The sequence below is a fragment of the Meles meles genome, chromosome 14 (assembly GCF_922984935.1).
Source record: "Meles meles chromosome 14, mMelMel3.1 paternal haplotype, whole genome shotgun sequence".
NCBI classification, from domain to species: Eukaryota; Metazoa; Chordata; class Mammalia; order Carnivora; family Mustelidae; genus Meles; species Meles meles.
In genome coordinates this window covers 32397782-32420108 of record NC_060079.1, presented here as the reverse complement: position 1 = coordinate 32420108, position 22327 = coordinate 32397782, and the positions used below count along the sequence as shown (strand labels likewise).

General features: G+C 36.1%; 1 protein-coding gene across 1 annotated transcript in view; it reads left to right on the top strand.

Annotated features, from left to right (window-relative positions):
- WBP4 (WW domain binding protein 4) overlaps positions 1 to 22327 on the top strand; it is a 62541-nt gene that overhangs the window by 10651 nt on the left and 29563 nt on the right. Inside the window, exons 6-9 of the mRNA XM_045978096.1 lie at positions 3319 to 3365; positions 3830 to 3905; positions 5865 to 6058; positions 13508 to 13671. Of these exons, the coding sequence (XP_045834052.1) occupies positions 3319 to 3365; positions 3830 to 3905; positions 5865 to 6058; positions 13508 to 13671 (481 nt within the window). The remainder of the gene's footprint in view (positions 1 to 3318; positions 3366 to 3829; positions 3906 to 5864; positions 6059 to 13507; positions 13672 to 22327) is intronic.

The following is a 22327-nucleotide window of genomic DNA, read 5'->3' as shown; positions in this document are numbered from 1 at the left end:
ACAAGAACCACATGGTCCTCTCAATTGATGCAGAAAAGGCATTTGACAAAATACAACATCCTTTCCTGATTAAAACTATTCAGCGTATAGGGATAGAGGGAACATTCCTCAATTTCATAAAATCCATCTATGAAAAACCCACAGTGAATATTCTCAATGGGGAAAAGCTGAGAGCCTTTCCCTTGAGATCAGGAACATGACAAGGATACCCACTCACCACTATTGTTCAACATAGTACTAGAAGTCCTAACAACAACAATCAGACAACAAAAAGAAATAAAACGTTTTCAAATTGGCAAAGAAGTCGTCAAACTCTTTTCTCAGATGACATGATACTTTATGTGGAAAACCCAAAGACTCCACCCCCAAACTACTAGAACTCATATAGCAGTTCAGTTATGCGGCAGGATAAAAGTGTAAATAATATCTGAACTTTTAGGAGTATATGAGATCACAAGGAGAAAGAAGAGAACAAGTACGAAGGATGGATAGTACATATATTGAAGGAAAGAAGAAAATAGAGAAAGAAAAGTTAAGAATGATCAGAAAGGTAGGAAATGAGATCAGAGTTAATCATGAAAAAACCTTGGGCTATCAGTATTGTTATAATTATTACAATTTTTAGAATCACAGTTTTGGACTACATGGAAATAGTAATAATCACATTTTCCACTGAGCCTTAAGAGAAGTGCATGTTAGCTAGTTCAGCAGTGAACCGCAAATGATTGTATGTTTGCTAAGGATCACAAGTCTTTCTCAGATTTACATAGAAACTATTTATTAATGGGGCGCCTTGGTGGCTCAGTTGGTTAAACATCTGACTCTTGATTTCAGTGTAGGTCATGATGTCAGGGTTGTAGGATCAAGCCCCACATCAGGCTCCTAGCTCAGTATGAAGTCGGCTTGAGATTTTCTCTCTCGCTCGCTTGCTCGCTCCCTCTGTGCCCCCCCAACCCCCTTGCTCTCTCTTTTCTTTCCCCTTTCTTTTTCTTAAGATTTTATTTATGTATTTGAGAGAAAGAGAGCACAAGCCAGGCAGGGTAGAGCAGGCAGAAGGAGAAGCAGACTCCCCGTTGAGCAGGGAACCCAATGTGAGGCTCTATCCCAGGGCTCTGAGACCATGACCTGAGCCAAAGGCAGATGCTTAACCCACTGAGCCACCCAGGTGCCTCTTCCTCCCTCTTTCTAAAATAAATAAGTAAAATCTTTTATTTTTTTTAAAGATTTTATTTATTTATTTGACAGAAATCACAAGAGAGGCAGGCAGAGAGAGAGGAAGGGAAGCAGGCTCTCTGCTGAGCAGAGAGTCCGATGTGGGACTCGATCCCAGGACCCTGAGATCATGACCTGAACTGAAGGCAGCTGCTTAACCCACTGAGCCACCCAGGCGCCCTATAAAAAAGATTTTTAAGAACTATTAATTATGTGTTTCTCCCTTCTAATTCCTATTGCTTGCTTCCTTTGTTCGCTGTCCTGTTGTTTATAGTCTTGGTCTCAGCAAAACCCTTGAACAACACAAGTGATGGGGCACTGACCCCTTCCTACCCCATGTGGTCGAAAATCTGCTTACAACTTTTTTTAAAGTATAGTTGCCATACAGTGTTACAATAGTTTCAGGTATACAACACAATGATTTGACAGTTCCATACTTTAACCCATGCTCACCACAGTTGCAGTCCCCATACACTGCTATTGCAGCTTCATTGACTATATTCCCTCTGCTGTCCTTTTCTTCATCTCCATGGCTTATTTATTTTATAATTAGAAGTTTGAGCCTGTTCATCCACTTCACATATTTCACGTGTTCCGCCATCCACCACCCTCTCTGGCAACCACCAGTTCTCAATATTGAGTCTGGTTTTATTTGTTTTTGTTTTTTAAACTATACATGTAAGTGAGATCATATGGTATTTGTTTTTCTTTGTTTGATCTATATCACTTTGCATAATATCCTCTAGGTTCATCCATGCTGTTACATGGCAAGATTTTATTTTTTATGGCTGAGTAATGTTTGTGTGTGTGTGTGTGTGAAAGAGGGAGAGAGATGAGTATCTCACATTTTTAATTCACTCATCTATCAATGAGCACTTGGGTTGCTTCTGTATCTGTCTATATATAATAATAGACATTATTATCATATATAAATAATGCTGCTATAAATATAGAGGTGCATTTATATTTTCAAATTAATGTTTTCATTTTCTTCGAGTGTATGCCATAGTGGAATTACTGGATCATATGGTTTTTATAACTTTTGACTCCCCAAAAACTTAACTACTAATAGCCTACTATTGACTAGATGCCTTACAGATGACATAAACAGTTGACACACACACATTTTGTGTGTTAGATGTATTATATACTATATTTTATAGTAATACCTTTTTCTTTTTCAGTATTACTAGACTATGTGGTTCATCTGTGAATTTTTTTTAACTGTCACAAATCTCTCAGAAGTTTTCCAATATATTTATTGAAAAAAATCTGCTTGTAAGTGGACCTGCACAGTTCCGACCCATGTTGTTTAAGGATCAGGTGTACTTCTTGTTTTTAATTCCTGCATCTTTCATCTCGTTCCTCTTAAGTCATTCATTCTGTTTCTCGCTCTCCCCTCCCTAGGATGTCAAACAACCATCTCATTTCTTCAAAACTCATCAAGCCTGGGACACCTGGCTGGCTTAGTCGGAAAAGCACATGACTCTTAAATTGGGGGTCATACATTTGAGCCCTGTGTTGGGTGTAGAGAATACTAAAAAAAATGTTAATCCAAAAAAGCTTTTTGATCCTGGGGTCGAGCCACCTGAGTGGCTCAGTCAGTTGAGCATCCATCTCTTGGTTTTGGCTAAGGTTGTCATCTCATGGGGTGTGGGATCAAGCCCTGCATCAGGCTCTGTGATCCCCTAGCTAGTCTGCTTAGGGTTCTCTCCCTCTTCCCTGCCTCCCATGCATACAGGCATGCACACTGACTTGTATGCTCTCTATCTTTCTCAGATAAATAAATAAATCTTTAAAAAAACAAACAAACTTCTGAATTCTGCGAGATCTTACCTGCATCTAAAAATTCCTATGGAAGTCCCAGTAACTTCTAATCCTCATTCTGTTTTTCCTTCTTGGTTAAGTATCATTCACATATGTTCTGTATAATACTATTGGGATGTATATTGTTTCTTTTTATTTTTCAATTCTGTGTTTTAACTATAGGCCTGTAGTGTTTTGTACACATTAAATGTCCTATAAATTTTTGCCAAATTAAATTTTTTGAGAAGTTTTTCTTTTGAAGTGAAAAAATTTTATTAATGAAGTATATTTTGCTTTAAGCATCCCAATGGGAGAGACCAGAAGGATTTCAAGGAAACTTAAAAAAGGTAACTGAAGCATATTGATAGTGTCTTTTCTTTAAACTGATTGGTTTCTGGGTTTTTTATAAAAGAGTTCTATTAAGCAAATTTACTTCCAGATAAGGCCCCTACACACACTTTGTTCCTTTCTTCCTATATTCTTTTGTGAGAAGACTGGGTGGAGGTGAAAAATTGATACCTACCTAAAAACTCCATGCAGGACAAATATCATCAGTTAATTTATAGTCCATTGCATTCAGATGTCCCTGTCCATCTGCAAAGAATTGTTCCTATCTTTCAGAGGTGCAATGTTTTCTGAAAGTTAGCTCATAATAAACACAAGCCAAGCTTCCTGGCCATAGTCAATACTGCCTCTCTAATTCCCAGGTGTTAAGAGGAAAGGGAAAGGAGCTGACTCTATGCCTTAGTTACTTAATATAGTATAACTACATCATTATCTTCCATTTATGCTGGTCTTTTCCTCCCATTAGATAGCAGGGAAGACCGTTTGGGTAGAAGGAGTAAGTGAAGATGGTTATACCTACTATTATAATACAGAAACAGGAGGTAAGTATGACCTTTGATTTTCCTAACTCTATAAAATTGTACCTGGAACTGCTTATTAGCCTGTTGATGAAGGGAACTTGGGAATTTTAGTATAGCAATCAGCATATATCCATAGCATGTGTATATTACTTTTGTAATTTAAAAACAACACAATGGAAGAACAGGAAGATTTTCATATATAATATACTGTGTTGCTCATTATTCTTACTTGATGTGCCATTCACAAATTTTAAAGATCATTCTTACTTTATCATTATTGACTTTTATTATGATTATTGGAGAAATATAATCATTACCTTGAAAGGTGCCTTAGAAATCCCCTAATTTGACTTGCCTTTTCCTTTCTGAAAAACAAAACAAGTTATGTTAGATGTGGCTGAGAATGTCAGATTTTCACTTTTACTAACCCAGTAATGTTTCAGTTATATGTAAATATTTATAAAACATGGATAACTGTTGTCAATTATTATCTAAGTTTTTCAAGTTAATATTTTTTCTAATTTAATTTTATAAAATGGGTCAGCAAGTAATTATAGTTAGTTTCTTCTACAATTAAATTTACCAAAATATGTATAGTATCAGTAGAAGTTTGAGAGTCTTTAATTAATTATTTATTAAATTTCTACTATCCAAACACATAGCATTAAATCTTTTAGGAAGAAAAGGCCCTTGTAGCCTCCAAGTAGATAACCTAGCCTGCCCAACAATAGTAATGGTTCTAGCTTGGTAAAACTGAGGTACTGAATTTTTCTGAAGATAAAATAATATAGGTGGAGAGTTGGTTCTGGGCTCAGTGCATAGCTTCTTCCGTTACCAGCTATATGATTCTGGAGCAAGTCACTGAACCTCTAGCAGCTGTTATGCAAAACTGAGATGATCATGTATACTCTTAGGTCATGAAGGTCGGGTATCTTATAAAGTTCCCAGAACAGTACGTAATACATAGTAGGTGCTTAATTATTTCCTGGAAGTTTGTTACTCATGTGAAATATAGATAAGGAAATAATTATTTTCATGTTGGAAAACACCTTTTTTTTTTTTTAAGGATTTTATTTTTAACTAATCTTCTACATCCAGTGTAGGGTTTGAGCTTACAGCCCTGAGATCAAGAGTTGCATGCTCCATTGACTGAGCCACCCAGGCGCCCTAGAAAACACCCTCTTTTAATAAGAGGCTATACACGCTGCTTTGCCCTCAAACAGTTTCAGTTTATGTATATAGCAAGTGTAATTATTGCCCCTTTCACTCTTAAAACTGTCTCAGTTAGTAAATCTTACCATTCCTTTCCATTTTTTTATACTAAAAATGGAGACTGTTAGATAATTAGAAATGCTATCTTTTTTATTTCCTGTGTTCCAAGAGTCATTGTTTATGTATAACACCCAGTGCCACACGCAATATGTGCCCTCCTTAATACCCGCCACCAGGCTGTCATTTTACTAAAAGCCCAGTAAACCACTGGATGGCAGTAGAGTTCAATGGAGATTATTTTTTTCCTAGTATAAAAATGACGAATTAAATTCATTCAGGTCTTCACAGTATGATTTCACTCTGTGCAGACCCCAGGAAACCTTTGTGATAAATAAATTCCAAGAAATCTAATGTGTACTCATTAGCACATGTTTCCTGATACTGGTGTCAGATAAAGTGTGATAGTCCTTCAAAGGTGTTGCCCAGTTCTTCGGTCTCTTTCCATTGGGACTATAGTTTATATGTCTGGAATCCAGATTGAAATCAATTCTCAAAAGATAAAAGAGCAAGTGCTTTTGGGAACTCTTATTTATTATCTTCTTAATCAAGTGATAGTGTAAAATAGATGTAGTGCTATTGTTTAATAATATATTATGAAGAAAAAGTTCAAAAAAACACATTTGTAAATGACAGGGAGTATTATATTGGGATTTACTTCAGAATAGAATTGGTAACTAAATAACATGACTGTTAAAATGTGTTGAATAGAGTCCAGATGGGAAAAACCTGATGATTTCATTCCACGCTCTGGCGATCTGCTTTCTAGTAAGGTCAATGAAAAATCACTTGGTACCCTAGAAGAGTCTAAATCATCAGATTCTCATAGTGATTCTGATGGGGAAGAGGAAGCAGAAAAAGGAGAGGCCTCTACCGAAACACAAAAGCCAAAAATAAAGTTTAAGGTAGGTTCTTGATTTATTCTTTACAGAACTTTACCAATTTACTGAAAGCTCAGCAGACTTACTCAGTTTTCTCATGGAAGATAGGAGTAAAGTCAAGACATACATTTTTAGCAAATGGATAAATGGTTGTAGCACTTTTAGTATCTATCTGGTGGCAAGACAGTTCATTTTTAGACCTCTTAAGTGTGAGATACCCCAGGAACATCTAGAGAGCTGTCTGAATATACAAGTCTGAGTATCTGTATCTAGGCCAGAGATGCTAATTTGAGTACCATCAGCATACTGGTAGTAATTTAAATCTCAGAATGAGTGAGATAACCTAGGAAAATGACTTTGTGCAACATTAAACATTAAAGTGACAGGCAGGGAAAGAGGAGCTCATAAGGAAAAGAATGGCTAGAAAGGTATGCAGAGAAGCAGAAGAATTTAAGATCCAAGAAGCTAAAGGAATAGAGTGTCAAGTATTAATTAGGTCTAGAACAAGAAAAATGAAGCCCTTCTAGTAGTTTTACCAGGGTTTGCGGTGGCAGAACTCAGATTAGATTGTACATCTGAAGCTAATATTAGACTTTATTAACTAACTGGAATTTGAATAAAAACTTTAAAAAGTAAAGGGGCAAATGAGTGTCTCAGTTAAGCATCTGCCTTCAGCTCAGGTCATGATCCTGGGGTCCTGGGATCGACCCCCATGTCAGGCTCCCTGCTCAGTGGGGAATCTGCTTCTCCCTCTCCCCACCCCACCCCCCTGCTTGTGCTCTCGCTATCAAGTGATAAATAAATCTTAAGAAATAAAGAACTCCAATTATAGAGCAATGAGAAGTGGTTCACGGTTTATATGTGGTTTGGATATGAAATGAAACCTAGAAATCGGTTGTCAGGATGACGGCTACACGTTGACTCTTTTTTTTAAGATTTTATTTGACAGAGATCACAAGTAGGCAGAGAGGCAGGCAGAGAGAGAGAGGAAGGGAAGAAGGCTCCCTGCTGAGCAGAGAGCCCGATGCGGGGCTCCATCCCAGGACCTTGAGATCATGACCTGAGCCTAAGGCAGAGGCTTTAACCCACTGAGCCACCCAGGCGCCCCTACACGTTGACTCTTAATCATGAGAGATTTGTGATAATGATATTTTCATTTAGAGGGACTCCAAAGGAGGTGGAGTGGGAATACCAACAAGGGTAGGTGGATAGGTTGGTCTTGAATGAGGAATAAACTCATTTTCAATACGGTAAGGTTTTCCTTTTCTGTAAGAAGGTAGGACTATGGATGAGTTGGTATCAGGGAGGAAATTGAAAGAGTCATGCCCTTTTAGCCTCAGTTTACTCATTTATAAAGAAATTAAGATTGCTTCCTGAGAGTGAGGAGCTTTGACTAGCTTGACAACATTAATGAATTGAAACAGTCATTCAGCTGGGGTGGGAGAGAAAGTGAACCAAGTAAAAAGATTTCAGATGCTGCTGAATCCCCAGCCATGGCAGAAACGTAAAATTAAACATTGCTATAGTATTGCTAGTCCTGCTTTGTGATCTTTCCAGGAATACTCTAGGAGCCCAGGTGGCAAAGCAAAAAAGGGACACATAGCATTGATCCATAGATGACATTACTGGCCAGAGTAGTGAGGGAAATCCAAGGATGCTGGAGAGAGGGGTACTTCCAGGCCACATCTAGAATCTTATCATTGCCTGGAATTTTTCTACGTACCCCATAATTCTTGGTAGAACTCGGGCTGAGGGCTGTATCCAGTTTGTAGAGGAGCAGCAGCAGAGCCCTTATAGTAGCTATCTCATGATGTTTATATTTCTTTGTTGTTCTTTTTTATTTTCTTTTTATTTCAGTCTGCTTTTATTTCTCTCGACAGTATTTTACAGTTTTCAGTGTCATATATATTTTGTCAGTCAGGTAATTGTTTCATGCTAATATAGTGGTACAGGTTAAAATTTTTAATTTCCAGTTGTTCACTGCTAATATATAGAAAAATAACATAGTAATTATTTCTGGCAACTTCATTAAATATACTGTTAGTTCCAATAGCATTTTTTAGTAGAGTCATTAGGACTTTTCTGCATTCACAATCACATCATCTTTCACTCAATGCCCCTTATATTAATGAGGTTTCTCCACTCTGGCCATTGGGAACATGAACTATTTCCACCCCTATATTATTTTCTTTTTGAGATTTTATTTTTAAATAATATCTCCTTTTTTTTTTTTTAAAGTCCAACCAACATGGGGTTTGGACTCAACAACCCTGAGGTCAGGAGTCACATGCTCTACCGACTGAGCTAGCCACGCACCCCCATCTCACAGTGTTTATACCCAGTATCCAACCTGGACAGATATTATTAATTTCAAGCAAATAAGATATTATAAAATACAGATAAACAAAGACAGACTTCCTATAACCCTGCCACTTCCCAGAGAAATCCCTATAACATTTTGGTGTTTTCTCGGTCTGTAGTTTTTTGGTTGTTTTTTTTTTTTAATTCAGACTCTCATACATTGTTTTAAAATACGGAGTCATCCTGGGGGCACCTAGGTGGCTCAGTTTGTTGGGCATCTGCCTTCTGTTCAGAGCATGATCTTAGGGTCTTGGGATTGAGCCCCACATTAGGCTTCCTGCTCAGTGGGGAGCCTGCTTCTCTCTCTCCCTCTGCCCCAACCCCCCTGCTTGTGTGCATGCTCTCTCTCAAATAAATAAAATCTTCAAATTAAAACATGGAGTCATACTATGATAAGGCCTTAATTGCTTTAAAATCTAATCTGTCACAAAGACATCAATAAGTTTTCATCCACCAAAATATTGGATGGATAGTTTTCTGTGGTATGAATACACTATTATTTACTCAGCCATTTGTATCTGAATATTTCTTTTAATAACCACTGAGGACTGGGGAAGAAATACTTAGAGACACATTATGAAGCAGTGTTAAAGTCTCTGCTGACACTGTGTATTGTAAATTCTGAAGTCTTACCAGCTTGTATGGTTGTGTGATTTTTTTTTTAATTCCAGTACACTTAACATACAGTGTAATATTAATTTCAGATATATTAGTTTAGTGACTCAGCAATTCCGCACATCTCCCAGTGCTTATCACAACACAGGCACTTCTTTTTTTTTTTTTTTAAAGATTTTTTATTTATTTATTTGACAGACAGAGATCACAAGTAGGCAGAGAGGCAGGCAGAGAGAGAGTGGGGGAAGCAGGCTCCCCGCAGAGCAGAGAGCCCGATGTGGGGCTCGATCCCAGGACCCAAGCCGAAGGCAGAGGCTTTAACCCACTGAGCCACCCAGGCACCCTGACACAGGCACTTCTTAATACCCATCACCTATTTCTCCCCCTCCTCACCCACCTCCCCTCTGGTAGCAATCAGTTTGTTCTCTATATACTTAAAGGTCTGTTTCTTGGTTTATCTCTCCCTCTCTATTTTTTCCTTTGCTTGTTTGTTTCTTAAATTCCACGTAAGTGAGATCCTATGGTATTTATCTTTCTCTGACTTACTTCACTTAACATACTCTAGTTCCACTCATGTCGTTGCAGATGGCAACCTTGCGTTCCTTTTTTTTACAGCTGAATAATAATCCAGTACATATTCATATATCACATCTTACTCATCTGTCAGTGAGCACTGGGCTACTTCCCTAGTTAGTTAGTTGTTAATAATGCTGCAATAAACATAGAGGTTTGGCTTCCATAGTTTTGCTTACATAGTTTGGCTGTTGTTAAATAGTGCTGCAATAAACATTTTTTCCTATAGTTTTGATTTGCATTTCCTTGATGATCAGTGATGCTGAGCATTTTTTCCTGTGTTGGCCATCTCTTTGTCTCTAGAGAAATTTCTATTCATGTCTTCTGTCCATTTTTAGTTGGATTCTTTGTTGTTTGGATGTTGGTTTGTATAAGTTCTTTATATGTTTTAGATATTAACCCTTTATTGGCTATGTCATTTGCAAAATCTCTTCTCCCATTCAATAAGTTGCCTTTAGTTTTGTTGATTGTTTCCTTTGCTGTGGAGAAGGTTTTTGTTTTATTATAGTCCCAGTAGTTTATTTTTGCTTTTATTTCCCTTCCCTCAGACATATATAGAAAAATGTTGCTATAGCCAATGTTAGAGTCCTTATTACCTGTGCTTTCTTAACAGATTTATGGTTTCAGATCTCACATTTAGGTTTTGTTTTGTTCTTTTTTTTTTTTAAAGATTTTATTTATTCATTTGACAGAGAGAGAGATCACAAGTAGGCAGAGAGGCAGGCAGAGAGAGAGGGAGAAGCAGGCTTCCCACTAAGCAGAGAGCCTCATGCAGGGCTTGATCCCAGGACCCTGAGATCATGACCTGAGCTGAAAGCAGAGGCTTAACCCACTGAGCCACCCAGATGCCCCTCACATTTAGGTCTTTAATCCATTTTTAATTTATTCCTGTGTATAGTATAAGAAATTGGTCCAGTTTCATTCTTTTGCATTACCTGACCAGTTTTCCCAATACCATTTGGTGAGGGTGGTCTTTTTCTGTTGTATATTCTTTCCTGCTTTGTCAAAGATTAATTGACCATAAAACCATGGGTTCATTTCTGGGTTTTCTCTTTTGTTCCGTGGATTTGCGTGCCTATTTTTGTGCCAGTACCATACTGTTTTGATTACTACAGCTTTGTAATATAACTTGAAGTCTGGCTGGGTGGGTTTTTTTTTTCCCCGTGTAACACTTGACAGACCAGTAATTGGATAGGTTGTGTTGGAGGTTTTAGGTTCCACACAAGAGACAAACAGAGAGACAAAGATACTTAAGGGTGCTAGCAAAAAAAAAAAAAAAAAAAGTTTATAAAGTGATTCTGTGTGGACTTGGAGCTCTTTAATGAAGGGTGTAAAATCTGTGCTTAACATCACTGATCATCAGGAAAATGCAAATCCAAACTATGAGGAAATAATCACTCATACCTGTCACAATGGCTAAAATCTAAAACAAGAAATAACAGGTGTTGGCAAGGAAGTGGAGAGAAAGGAACCTTCTTATGCACTGTTGGGGGGAATAAAACTGGTGTAACCACTGTGGAAAACAGTATGGAGGTTCCTCACAAAGTTAAAAATAGAACTGCCGTAAGATCCAGCACTACTGGGTATTTACCCCCAAAATACAAAAACAGTAAGTTTTTATTGTTTATGTTTATTACATAACATATGTGTATTACAGCGTTGTTTATAATAGCCAAACTATGGAAGCAGCTCAGAAGCTCACTGACAGATGACTAGATAAAGATGTGTGTATATATACACATATATACATATACATCTATATATGTATATATGTGTATATATACACACAGTGAAATATTACTCAGTCATAAAAAAGGAATGAAATCTTGCCATTTGCAGTGACATGGGTGGAGCTAGAGAGTATAATTCTAAGTGAAATAAGTCAGAGAAAGAAAAGTATCATATGATTTCACTTGTGTGGAATTTTAGAAACTAAACAAACAAGCAGTGGGGGGAAAAGAGAGAGAGGGAAAGTTAAAACAAAAAACAGACCTTTACTATTTAAACCAAGAAACAGACCTTAAACTATAGAGAACAAGCTGATGGTTACCAGAGGGAAAGTGGGTGGGGGGGATGGGTGAAATAGGTGATGAGAAATAAAGAGTACACTTACCGTGTTGATTAAAAAAAGGATCAGGGACGCCTGGGTGGCTCAGTTGGTTAAGCAGCTGCCTTCGGCTCAGGTCATGATCCTAGCGTCCTGGGATCGAGTCCCATATAGGGCTCCTTGCTCGGCAGGGAGCCTGCTTCTCCCTCTGCCTCTGCCTACCTCTCTGCCTACTTGTGATCTTTCTCTCTCTGTCTCTCTCTCTGACAAATAAATAAATAAAATCTTTAAAAAAAAAAAAAAAAAAAAAAGGATCAAAAATAAAAAAGTAAAACGATTCCCTGTGAATGTGAAGCTCTGTAATGATGTAAGATCTAGATGAGGTCAACAAACACAGAACACAAGGAGAAGTTAAGGCATTAGAGATGGTAACGAGGTTGGACAGGAGGTATATTAGAAGTAAGGAAGCCAGAAAGCCAAAAGAAAAACTTACTGTGGTTAAATGTGAGGGTGCTTTTGGAATTTTAAATTTCACAGGTAGGGCATTTTTGAATGATGACATAGTTCAAACTAAAAGGTACATTGATGTAAGGATTTAATATTTAAATACTACCTATGTGCTATATATGAGGGAAAATATCTTATATAAACATTAAGCAACTGAAATATAGTTGAAGGCCAGAGTCATTGATTGTGAAGCTCACAGAACAGGCTAGGGAATTTTTAAGGTCTAGGATGATGGGTTTGAATAGAAAGAACATGGTTAAAGTTATCAGTGAATATGGAGTAGGGGCCAAAAGTCATTATCGTGTGAGGAAGGTGATATGAACCTCAGGAGGAGGCATTTATTACATTGCATTAGAATCAAAGCATACATTATGATCTCAGTAAAAATCTTTTATTTTAAAAAAAAGGTCACAGCCTAGAAATTGCCCAGAATGCTAAGAGAAAGTGAATACTGCCTTCTAGTTTTATGATGGAACAGAATGAGGGAATGAGTTAATATCCATTCAGAGAATTACAGAGCAGTGTCCTAAAACTGCCACCCATGGTCATGCATCTTGCAGAGAGAGTGAAATCTAGTGTTTTCCCAGGTGAAGGAGTGCCATAAAAATACTAACTCTACCCAAGGGCTCCCATGGGATCTCCTTCTAATCAAGGGTGTGTCTTTTTCGCATTCCACATAGTTACCAGTTATAATTCCTTTAAGGCTTTAGCAGTCACCTCAATGTGAAGACAGATTTCAGTTAAGACTGATAGATTATGGGAGTTCTTTAAGTACATAGTGTAGTAGGTTCTAATGATAAGGCATTAAATTCAGAAAAGGCACAATATAAGGGAAGATAACTATTGGATATATAATTAAGGAGAAAAGGCAGAAAAGAGAAGAGAGGATTTAAAAAGGACGGTATGTGCCCTCAATTGGAGAACACTGGGGCCCCTCCCTGCGTGTCTCAGTCAGTTAAGTGTCTGCCTTCAGCTCAAGTCATGATCCCAGGGTCCTAGGATCCAGCCCTGCATCAGGCTACCTGCTCTGCAGGAAGCCTGCTGCTTCTTCTCCCTCTGCGTTCTGTTCCCCCTGCTTGTGCTGTCTCTGTGAAATAAATAAAATTTTTAAAAAATTGTAGAAGATTAATTGAATCATACTAGATTACTTTAAAAACCAGCCTTGGCCCATTGTATCTTAACATCTGACATAATAAAAAACCTAATAAAGCATTAAAATTTAAAATTCTTTTATGTGTATTTTTTGTGTTATGTGCAAAATAAAAATATTGAGTTAGTATATTATTTATAAATCAGTAAGATTATGTTAAAGAAATTGTATCCCTGTAGTTTTGCTTGAAGTATGTTATTTCTTGACTTTGACATTTCAGGAAAAAAATAAAAATAGTGATAAAGGAACTGAACCAGAAACACAAAAAGAAAAAAATACCGAAGAACAAAATTCATCAGGTCCAAATGAAGAAAAATCCAAAGCTCATAAAAAATCAAACCCATATGGAGAATGGCAAGAAATTAAACAACAAGTTGAATCTCAGTAAGTACCTAAAACTTAATCCTACTGTTATTACAAATTGTATTTTCTATCTCAGTACTTCCATACGTCGCAGTAACTAATTTCAAGGATAAGGTGCTCATTAAAGGTGTGGCTCATTTCTTTTATTTCTAGAGTGATTTTATCTCTTCTAATTCAGTATTTTAGAGTATTTGAAACGTAAAGTAGTGGTTATTTTAAAAAGTAAGTTAATGAGGGTTTTTTTGGTAGGAGACATGCTGTTTGTTTATTTTAGTTGCAGTATAGTTAACATATGGTATTAAATTTGTTTCAGGTGTATGCTATAGTGATTCAGCAATTCTGTATGTTGCTTAGTGCAACCTCTAATGATCTCTCTAATTCCTACCCAAATATAACATTTCTTTTGACCACATATTCACACAGTAATCGCACCATGTACACATGTGCATTCTCACACTCAGCATGATTATTCTGTTGGACAAACAAATATCTGCATATTCAATAGAGGCTTCATAGTATATGTCTAAAAGTAAGAAAAAAACTTTTATTTTGTTACCATCTTAAAAATGTTTTAGGACACTTCACTGAAGTTTTAGTATACGTGCTGCCGAAGCGAGCACATTCACTGAAGTTTTAAAGCCAGTATTCAAACGTATCTGGTTAAGTGTCTGCCCTCAGCTCAGGTCATGATCCCAGAGTCCTGGGATCACGCCCCAAGCCCAGCGTTGGGTTCTCTACTTATCAGGCAATCTGCTTCTCCTTCTCCCTCTGCCCCTCCTCCCACTCTTGCCCTCTCTCTCCCTCTCTCTCTCTCTCTTCCTCTCTGATAAATAAATTTTTTAAAAAATAATTAATTTTTTAAAAAATAAAGCCAGTAGTCAAGAAACAGAACAATTTTATCAATTAAACAAGATCATGGTAGGGATGTTACCTGATTTATATTATTAGATTACATGTTTAAATTTAGTTATTGCCTTTGGACCATTTACACAGTAAAAGGAAGAAGTCATTGCCAGCTCCACAAATTATAGTTTCTTAAATATTAAAATAAATCTTCAGGGGGAAAGAAGTACATGAGTTAGCAGTTTTTCTCCAGAAACATTAATGCTTTGAATTGGTAATGTAAAATGATTACTCTGTGGATACTTCTACAGTGAAATTATTTACTCTTAAAACTGTACATTAATGAAAAGATGATATTTTTTCATAAGATAGAATAATGCAGGTTTTGGCCAGCTTTATACTGACAGTCCGCAACTTGTAATGGTTTGACGTGGGATTTTTTTTGACTTTAAGATGGTGGAAAAGCGATATGCATTCAGTAGAAACTGTACTTCAGATTTTGAGTTTTGATCTTTTCCTCCTGCCTAGCGATACACTCCTATACATTTCTCTTTCATACACTCCCAGGCAGCAGTGTGACCATGAGGGTAAACAGCCAGTATACTTCAAACCATTTTGTTTTTCACTGTCAGTATACTCTTCAGTCAATTACAGGAGATAGTATTTTATATAAATATAAAATAGGCTTTGTATCAGATGATTTTGCCCAATGTAGCCTAATATACGTGTTCTCAGCTTATTTAAGGTAGGCTAGGTTAAGCTATGATGTTAAATAGATAAAGTGTACTAAATGCATTTTCAACTTAGGGTATTTTCAATTTATAGTGGGTTTATTCGGGCATAACCCCATCCTAAGTAAGGAAAGATTTCTATGCTGTTCTAGTAAGAATTAATTCTCCAGGGATAACATACCATAGTATAGATTAAAACTGCTGTCAGAATGTTACCATCATTATGATATTTTAGGTTGTATTTGTTACTTAATGTAATACTAGAAAAAAATGCATTTAGTGCAGCAGATTGCCAGGCATCATGATAAGCCATGCTGACTATATATACTGAAATTGCAGAAATAATAGGCTGCATTACTAAGAGATTTTTTTTTAAGCGACTTAGATGGCCCTGCTATACCAACATCTCCTATACTTAAAGCTAAGATTTCTTAAAATTCAGGTATTTTGTTTTCTATGTGATAAATATACTAGAAAATTTTGTCCTGGTCAGCTAGTTTCACATGTTATGGATTATGTCTGACTTCCTAAGTAGAGAAACCTAATTTTTAAAAGGTTCCCCCCTAAAAATAACCAATATATTTTTATTATAGAAAATTTTTGGAATTGAAGAAAAACATAAGTAACTCAGTTACCAAGAGATAATAGTAACATTTTTAAGTATTTTCACCAGTTTTTATCTTTTTCCCTATTTAGCATGATATTAATATTTTTGTACTTTATTAAAATGTTGTATTATTTTTAATTGCTATATGATATTTAATCGTTTAAATGTACTTTGATTTTACTCAGCCATTCCCTTGCTGTTGGGCAGTTAGGTTATTTCTGCACTTTTGGATTTTATAGCATTTTGACTATTACATTGATATATCACTCTGTAACCATTTCTGATTATTTCTAGAAATGGAATACCTGTTTAATGGTTATGAACATATTGAAAATCTTGATACACAGTGCCCAATTACTTTCCAAAAAGAGCATACCAATCTGTACTCCCATCAGCAGTTTCTGAAAGTTTCTGTCCCTTTGGACCTTCTCAGCAATAATTATTCCTGAGCTTTTAAATATTTTCTTTTTTAAAAAATTTCTTATTTGAATTCTGTTTAATTAACACAGTGTATTATCAGTTTCAGAGGTAGAATTTAGTGATTCATCAGGTGCATATAATGTTTTCTAATTCAGCAAAAAAACTTTAGTTTTCTTTTATTTACTGGTTTTTTTTTATATATTTATCAGTGTTTTGTATTTATTCTTCTGTAAATTGTCAATAGTCTTTGCAAATTTTTCTATTGAACTGTTAGTCTTTTCCTTATTTCCACAAGCTCCTTTTGTAGTACAGATGCAAACCATTGTTTAGTTCTATTTATGATGGACTTTCCACATTTTAGTTTGATTTTTAACTGTGCTTACGGTGGTTTTTGGTGTGCACAGTTTTGTCAGATTTAGCTAGTCCAACTTTTTTTCTTTTGTGATCTGTTATCTTATTGATATAATTTCCATCCAAAAGTCAAATATATACTTGTATTTCCTTCTGATTTATATGGTCTGTCTTCTTTTTCACATAACTATTTAATCCATCCCTAATTATTTTGATGCATCATATGAGATGAAATTTTTAAGTGACACTTTTTTTTAAATCTCAGGTTTAATTCTTGAATTTGCCAGTTGGTTTCTAGCTAACTATTCTTTTTTTTTTTTTTTTTTTAATTTTATTTATTTATTTATTTGACAGAGAGATCAGAAATAGGCAGAGAGACAGGCAGAGAGGGGTCCTGCTCCCCCACTGAGCAGAAAGCCCGATGTGGGGCTTGATCCCAGGACCCTGAGACCATGACCTGAGCAGAGGAGTAACCCACTGAGCCACACAGAGCCCCTCAGAGCCCCTCTAGCTAACTATTTTGTTCCATTATTAGCCTATCTGTTTTTGTGACAGTACTGTAAAGACTTAATGATTTAATTATACACTTTTATATGATAATGTTTGACTATCTGGTGGTATATCCTGGTTTTTGTTTGTTTGTTTGTTTGTTTGTTTCAAAATTTTAAGTAGTTCCTTTCTGTTTGTTTTTCTTTTCATTTTTTTCCCCAGGTAAATTAAATGACTTTGCAAGTGTTCAACAACTATAATGTGATTTTAATCAAAATGATTGAAATTCTGTTTTAGTTGTTGAATTTGGTAAAAACTGATGTTTTCAGTATTTCATATTTTCATCCAAAAATGTTGTTTATCTCTCTTTTTATTCAAGTCATCACGTATGATTCTCTACACATCCTTTGTAACTGCCTCTCTGTTAAGTTTCATACTTGAATTTCTTGAATATAGGCAACTTAGTCTAGTTGGTTCACTTCTGTACCCCAAAATTAAAAACAGTACCTGGCACATAATAAGTGCTTAGTAAATTTAATTACACATATTTTTACATGATTTACTTCTTTTAAATTGTGAATTAAATCCATGTTTTCTACTATTTCTTTAATCAGGAGTTATGGTCTCAAAAAGTTTGAATCAAGTTGTATTGCTGAATTATTGTATTATTTATAAAATTAATTATTTTGAGTCGGGTTTTTCTTTCTTTTTTTTTTTAAAGTTTATTTTTTATTTTTTTAAAGATTTTATCTATGTACTTGATAGATAGAGATCACAAGCAGGCAAAGAGCCAGGCAGAGAGAGAGGGGGGAAGCAGGCTCCCCACTGAGCAGAGAGCCCGATGCGGGACTCGATCCCAGGACCCTGAGATCATGACCTGAGCGGAAGGCAGAGGCTTAACCCACTGAGCCTCCTAGGCGCCCCGAGTCTTGGGCTTTTCATGCAGAAATTTGTCTGCAGATATTTTGTGGTCTTTTTTCTGTTGATTTTATTTCCTGTTTATTTCATGTTGTATTTATTTTAGTTAGATTTTAATACCTGATGGTATAGTGATGAGAGTGGGTATGTATGTTTTGTTTGTGATTTGAGTGCAAATGTCTCTAAAATTTATATTAAGGATTATATTAACTATTGGCTTAAGATAGGTAATCCTTATTATGTTGAAGAAGCATGCTTTATTTCTAGATTTTTCTTTTTTTTTTAAAGAGTTTTTTTCTTTTTTTTCCTTTTTTTTTTTTTCAGATTTTATTTATTCTTTTGACAGATAGAGATCACAAGTAGGCAGAGAGGCAGGCAGAGAAAGAGGAGGAAGCAGGCTCCTAGCCAAGCAGAGAGCCCGATGTGGGGCTTGATCCCAGGACGCTGGGATCATGACCTGAGCTGAAGGCAGAGGCTTTAACCCACTGAGCCACCCAGGTGCCCCTATTTCTAGATTTTTCAAGGGTTATTATAAAAAAAAAAAAAATTGGGTAAATTTCAATAATGATAGCTTTGATGTGGAAAACATTGGGAAATGGTTGTCTTTTGTTTAAGTGTGTAATATCTTCTATCAGATTTTTGTATCCAATTTATGCTAAATAAAGTGAATAAGGTGGTTTTCCATTTCTTTTTTTTTTTTTTTAAGATTTTATTTATTTATTTGACAGAGACAGAGATCACAAGCAGGCAGAGAGGCAGGCAGAGAGAGAGAGAGAAAGGGAGGAGGAAGCAGGCTTCGTGCTCAGCAGAGAGCCCGATGTGGGGCTTAAGCCCAGGACCCTGGGATCATGACCTGAGCCGAAGGCAGAGGCTTTAACCCACTGAGCCACCCAGGCATCCCTAATTTTCCAATTTCTCTTTATGGTTTTCTTCCCCCTGTAACTTTCTAGTAACTTTTCTTTTTCCAGAAACTTCCCCTTCTTTTATGTTGTAGAATACTTAATGGTTTCTCTGGGATTAGGAAGTTTATTTATTTGAGGGTAGGGGATTAGAAAGGTTAAAAGAAAATACTAGTACAATTTTCTGGTCCTGGATCCTAGAGGAGTTAATTTTTGATAACTTTTTAGATTCGTGCTTACTATCTACGTGACTGTGGGCAAATTGCCTAATCTACCTGAGCCTCAATTTTTTGATTTGTAAAATGGCATAATAATAGTTCCACTTTCTAATTTATGGTGAAGAATAAATTAGAAAAGACAAGTCAACATAGTACCATGTATATAGTTGGTACCTAGAACACCTAAGCACCCAGTAACTAAACACATTGCAGCTTCAGCTACTTATTTTTTTTTTAATTAACATATGATGTATTACTTATTTCAGGGGTACAGGTCTGTGATTCATCAGTCTTACACAATTCATAGCACTCAGTAAAGCACATACTTTCCCCAGTGTCCATCACCCCACCACCCCATCCCTCCCACCTCCCTCCCCTCCAGCAACCTTCAGTATGTTTCCTGAGATTAAAAGTCTCTTATGGTTTGTCTCCCTCTCCAGTTTCATCTTGTTTCATTTTTCCCTCCCTTCCCCTATAATGCTCTGTCTTATATCTCAAATTCCACATATCAGTGAAATCATGTGATAATTACCTTTCTCTGATTAATTTATTTTGCTTTCAGTTACTTATTCTTGAGTGCTAGTCAGTTTTGATAATTTATATTTTTTCCTAAATCTTGTATTTCTTCAAAGGTTTAAATATTATAAAATATATATATTTAAATATATTAAAACATATACATGGAACTTTCTGTGTAATACAAGTTTTTCAGATGTTAATGCCTCCTTTTAAGTTTTTATTTTTTCTTTTGTGATATTTGTTAAATAATTTTTTCTGGCTTTACTGAGACATAATTGATATATAACACCGTGTAAATTTAAGATATACAATGTGTTGATTTGATACACTCATGTGTTATAAAATGATTACCATAATAGTGTTAGCTAAAACCTCCATCATGTCACATAATTACTATTTTTTTTAATGGTGAGAACATTTAAGATCTAGTCACTTAGCAACTTTAAAGTATATAATACAGTTTTATTAACTATAATCATATTATACATTAGATACCCAAAATTGTTAATCATCTTGTTGGAAGTTTGTACCCTTTGACCAGTCTCCCTATTTCCCCAGCCCCCCACACCCTAGTAACCACCACAAGTACTCTGTTTATATAAGTTTGGATGTTTTAGACTTCACATATAACTGATACCATATTTACCTTTCTTTGTTTACCTTAACTTCAGTTAGCATAATGCCCTCAGGATCCAACCATGTTGTCACAAATGGTAGATGACCTCCTTTCTCGTTGCTAAATAATATTCCATTGTATATATACAGGTTTTGTCCACTATCCAAAAATAGAGCCTTCCTGTGAAATCTTCTGTAAACTCAAATGGCATAAATCAAAAAAGCAGTTACCATTCATTTATATGGAAGATTTTTTGAGCATCCCCAGGCCCAATAAGTGACCTCTTCTTGGCTTTTCTGATACCTAGAACACATAGATCTTGCTAAGAAAGCTGCCCAGAATAAATCAAGGTAAAGCACAAATGTCCACAGACACAGTTCAAAGCTATGGCAAGGAGCTTGATACTGAGATACCAAGTATAGTTCTCAGGAGAACTTAGCAGTGAGTCTTGGCTGCTTGGGGTACATGCCACCTCTGTGAGGGCTTGCTGTGAAATAAATGCTGAATACTACTTTCACGTCTTGCCTTTTCTCATAAAAGTAAAAATCTTCAGATTTATTTTGCTTAGCAAAAACAGGTGCTAATGTAGGTCTTTCATAAAAGCAAAGTGTCTTGCAAACTTTTAAAAAAGTACAGGGTACCTATATGCAATGTCTTCATCAGTTCATATTTTGATGTACAGTTTGGCTGTTCTATATCTTGGCTATTAGGAATAATGCTGCAGTGATTGTGGGAATGCAGGTATCCCTTTAAGATTCCAGAAATGGAATGTTTTGATTACTATAGTTTGATACTTTTTTTTTTTAAAGATTTTATTTATTTATTTGACAGAGATCACAAGTAGGCAGAGAGGCAGGCAGAGAGAGAGAGGAGGAAGCAGGCTCCCTGCGGAGCAGAGAGCCCGAAACGGGGCTCGATCCCAGGACTCCGGGATCATGACCTGAGCCGAAGGCAGAGGCTCCAACCCACTGAGCCACCCAGGCGCCCCACTATAGTTTGATACTTTAGTGTGAAATCGGTAAATGAGGTACTTCCAGCTTTGTTCTTCCTTTTCCGGACTGCTTTGGCTACTCAGGGTCTTTTATGGCTCCATACAAATTCAGGATTTTTTTTTTCTGTTTCTTTGAAAAATGCCATTGGGATTTTGATCGGATATAGCCACTGAATCTATTAATGGCTTTGAGCAGTACAGACATTTAATAATATTCATTCCACAAACATTTGATATCTTTACATTTGTGTCTTCAGTTTTTTTCATCAGTGTCTTGTCCTTTTCAGTGCACAGTTCTTCCACCTCAGTTAAATTTATCACTCAGTATTGTTTATGATACTGTGGTAAATCGGATTTTTTTTAGATGTTTTATTGTTAATGTATACAAACAACTGATCTCTGGGTGTTGATTTTGTATCGTTCAACTTTACTGAATTCATTGATTAGTTCTAACAGGTTTTCGGTAGAATCTTTAGGATTTTCTATGTCTAAGGTCATATCATCTATAAGTAGAGCCAGTTTTACTTCTTCCATTGTACTTTGGATGCCTTTTATTTATGTATTTCTTCTTGCTTGATTGCTCTGGCTAGGACTTGAGGTACTATGTTGAACAGGGTGATAAGACTGGGTTATCTTATCTTGTTCTTGATCTTAGAGGGAAAGTTCAGTCTTTCATCATTCAGTATGATGTTGACTGTGGGTTTGTCATATATGGCCTTTGTGATTTTTTTTTTTTTTAAAGATTTTATTTACTTATTTGACAGACAAGTAGGAAGAGAGGCAGGCAAAGACAGAAGAGGAAGCAGGCTCCCTGCTGAGCAGAGAGCCCGATGCAGGGCTCGATCCCAGGACTCTGGGATCATGACCTGAGCTGAAGGCAGAGGCTTTAACCCACTGAGCCACCCAGGCACCCCTGTGATTTTGAAATACATTTCCTTTATATCCAATTTGTTGAATGTTTTTATCATGAAAAGATGTATTTTGTCAAACCATTTTCCTGCCTTTTGAAATGATCGTATGACTTTTGTCTTTCACTCTATTAATATGGTATATCATAATTCATTTGGATGTTGAA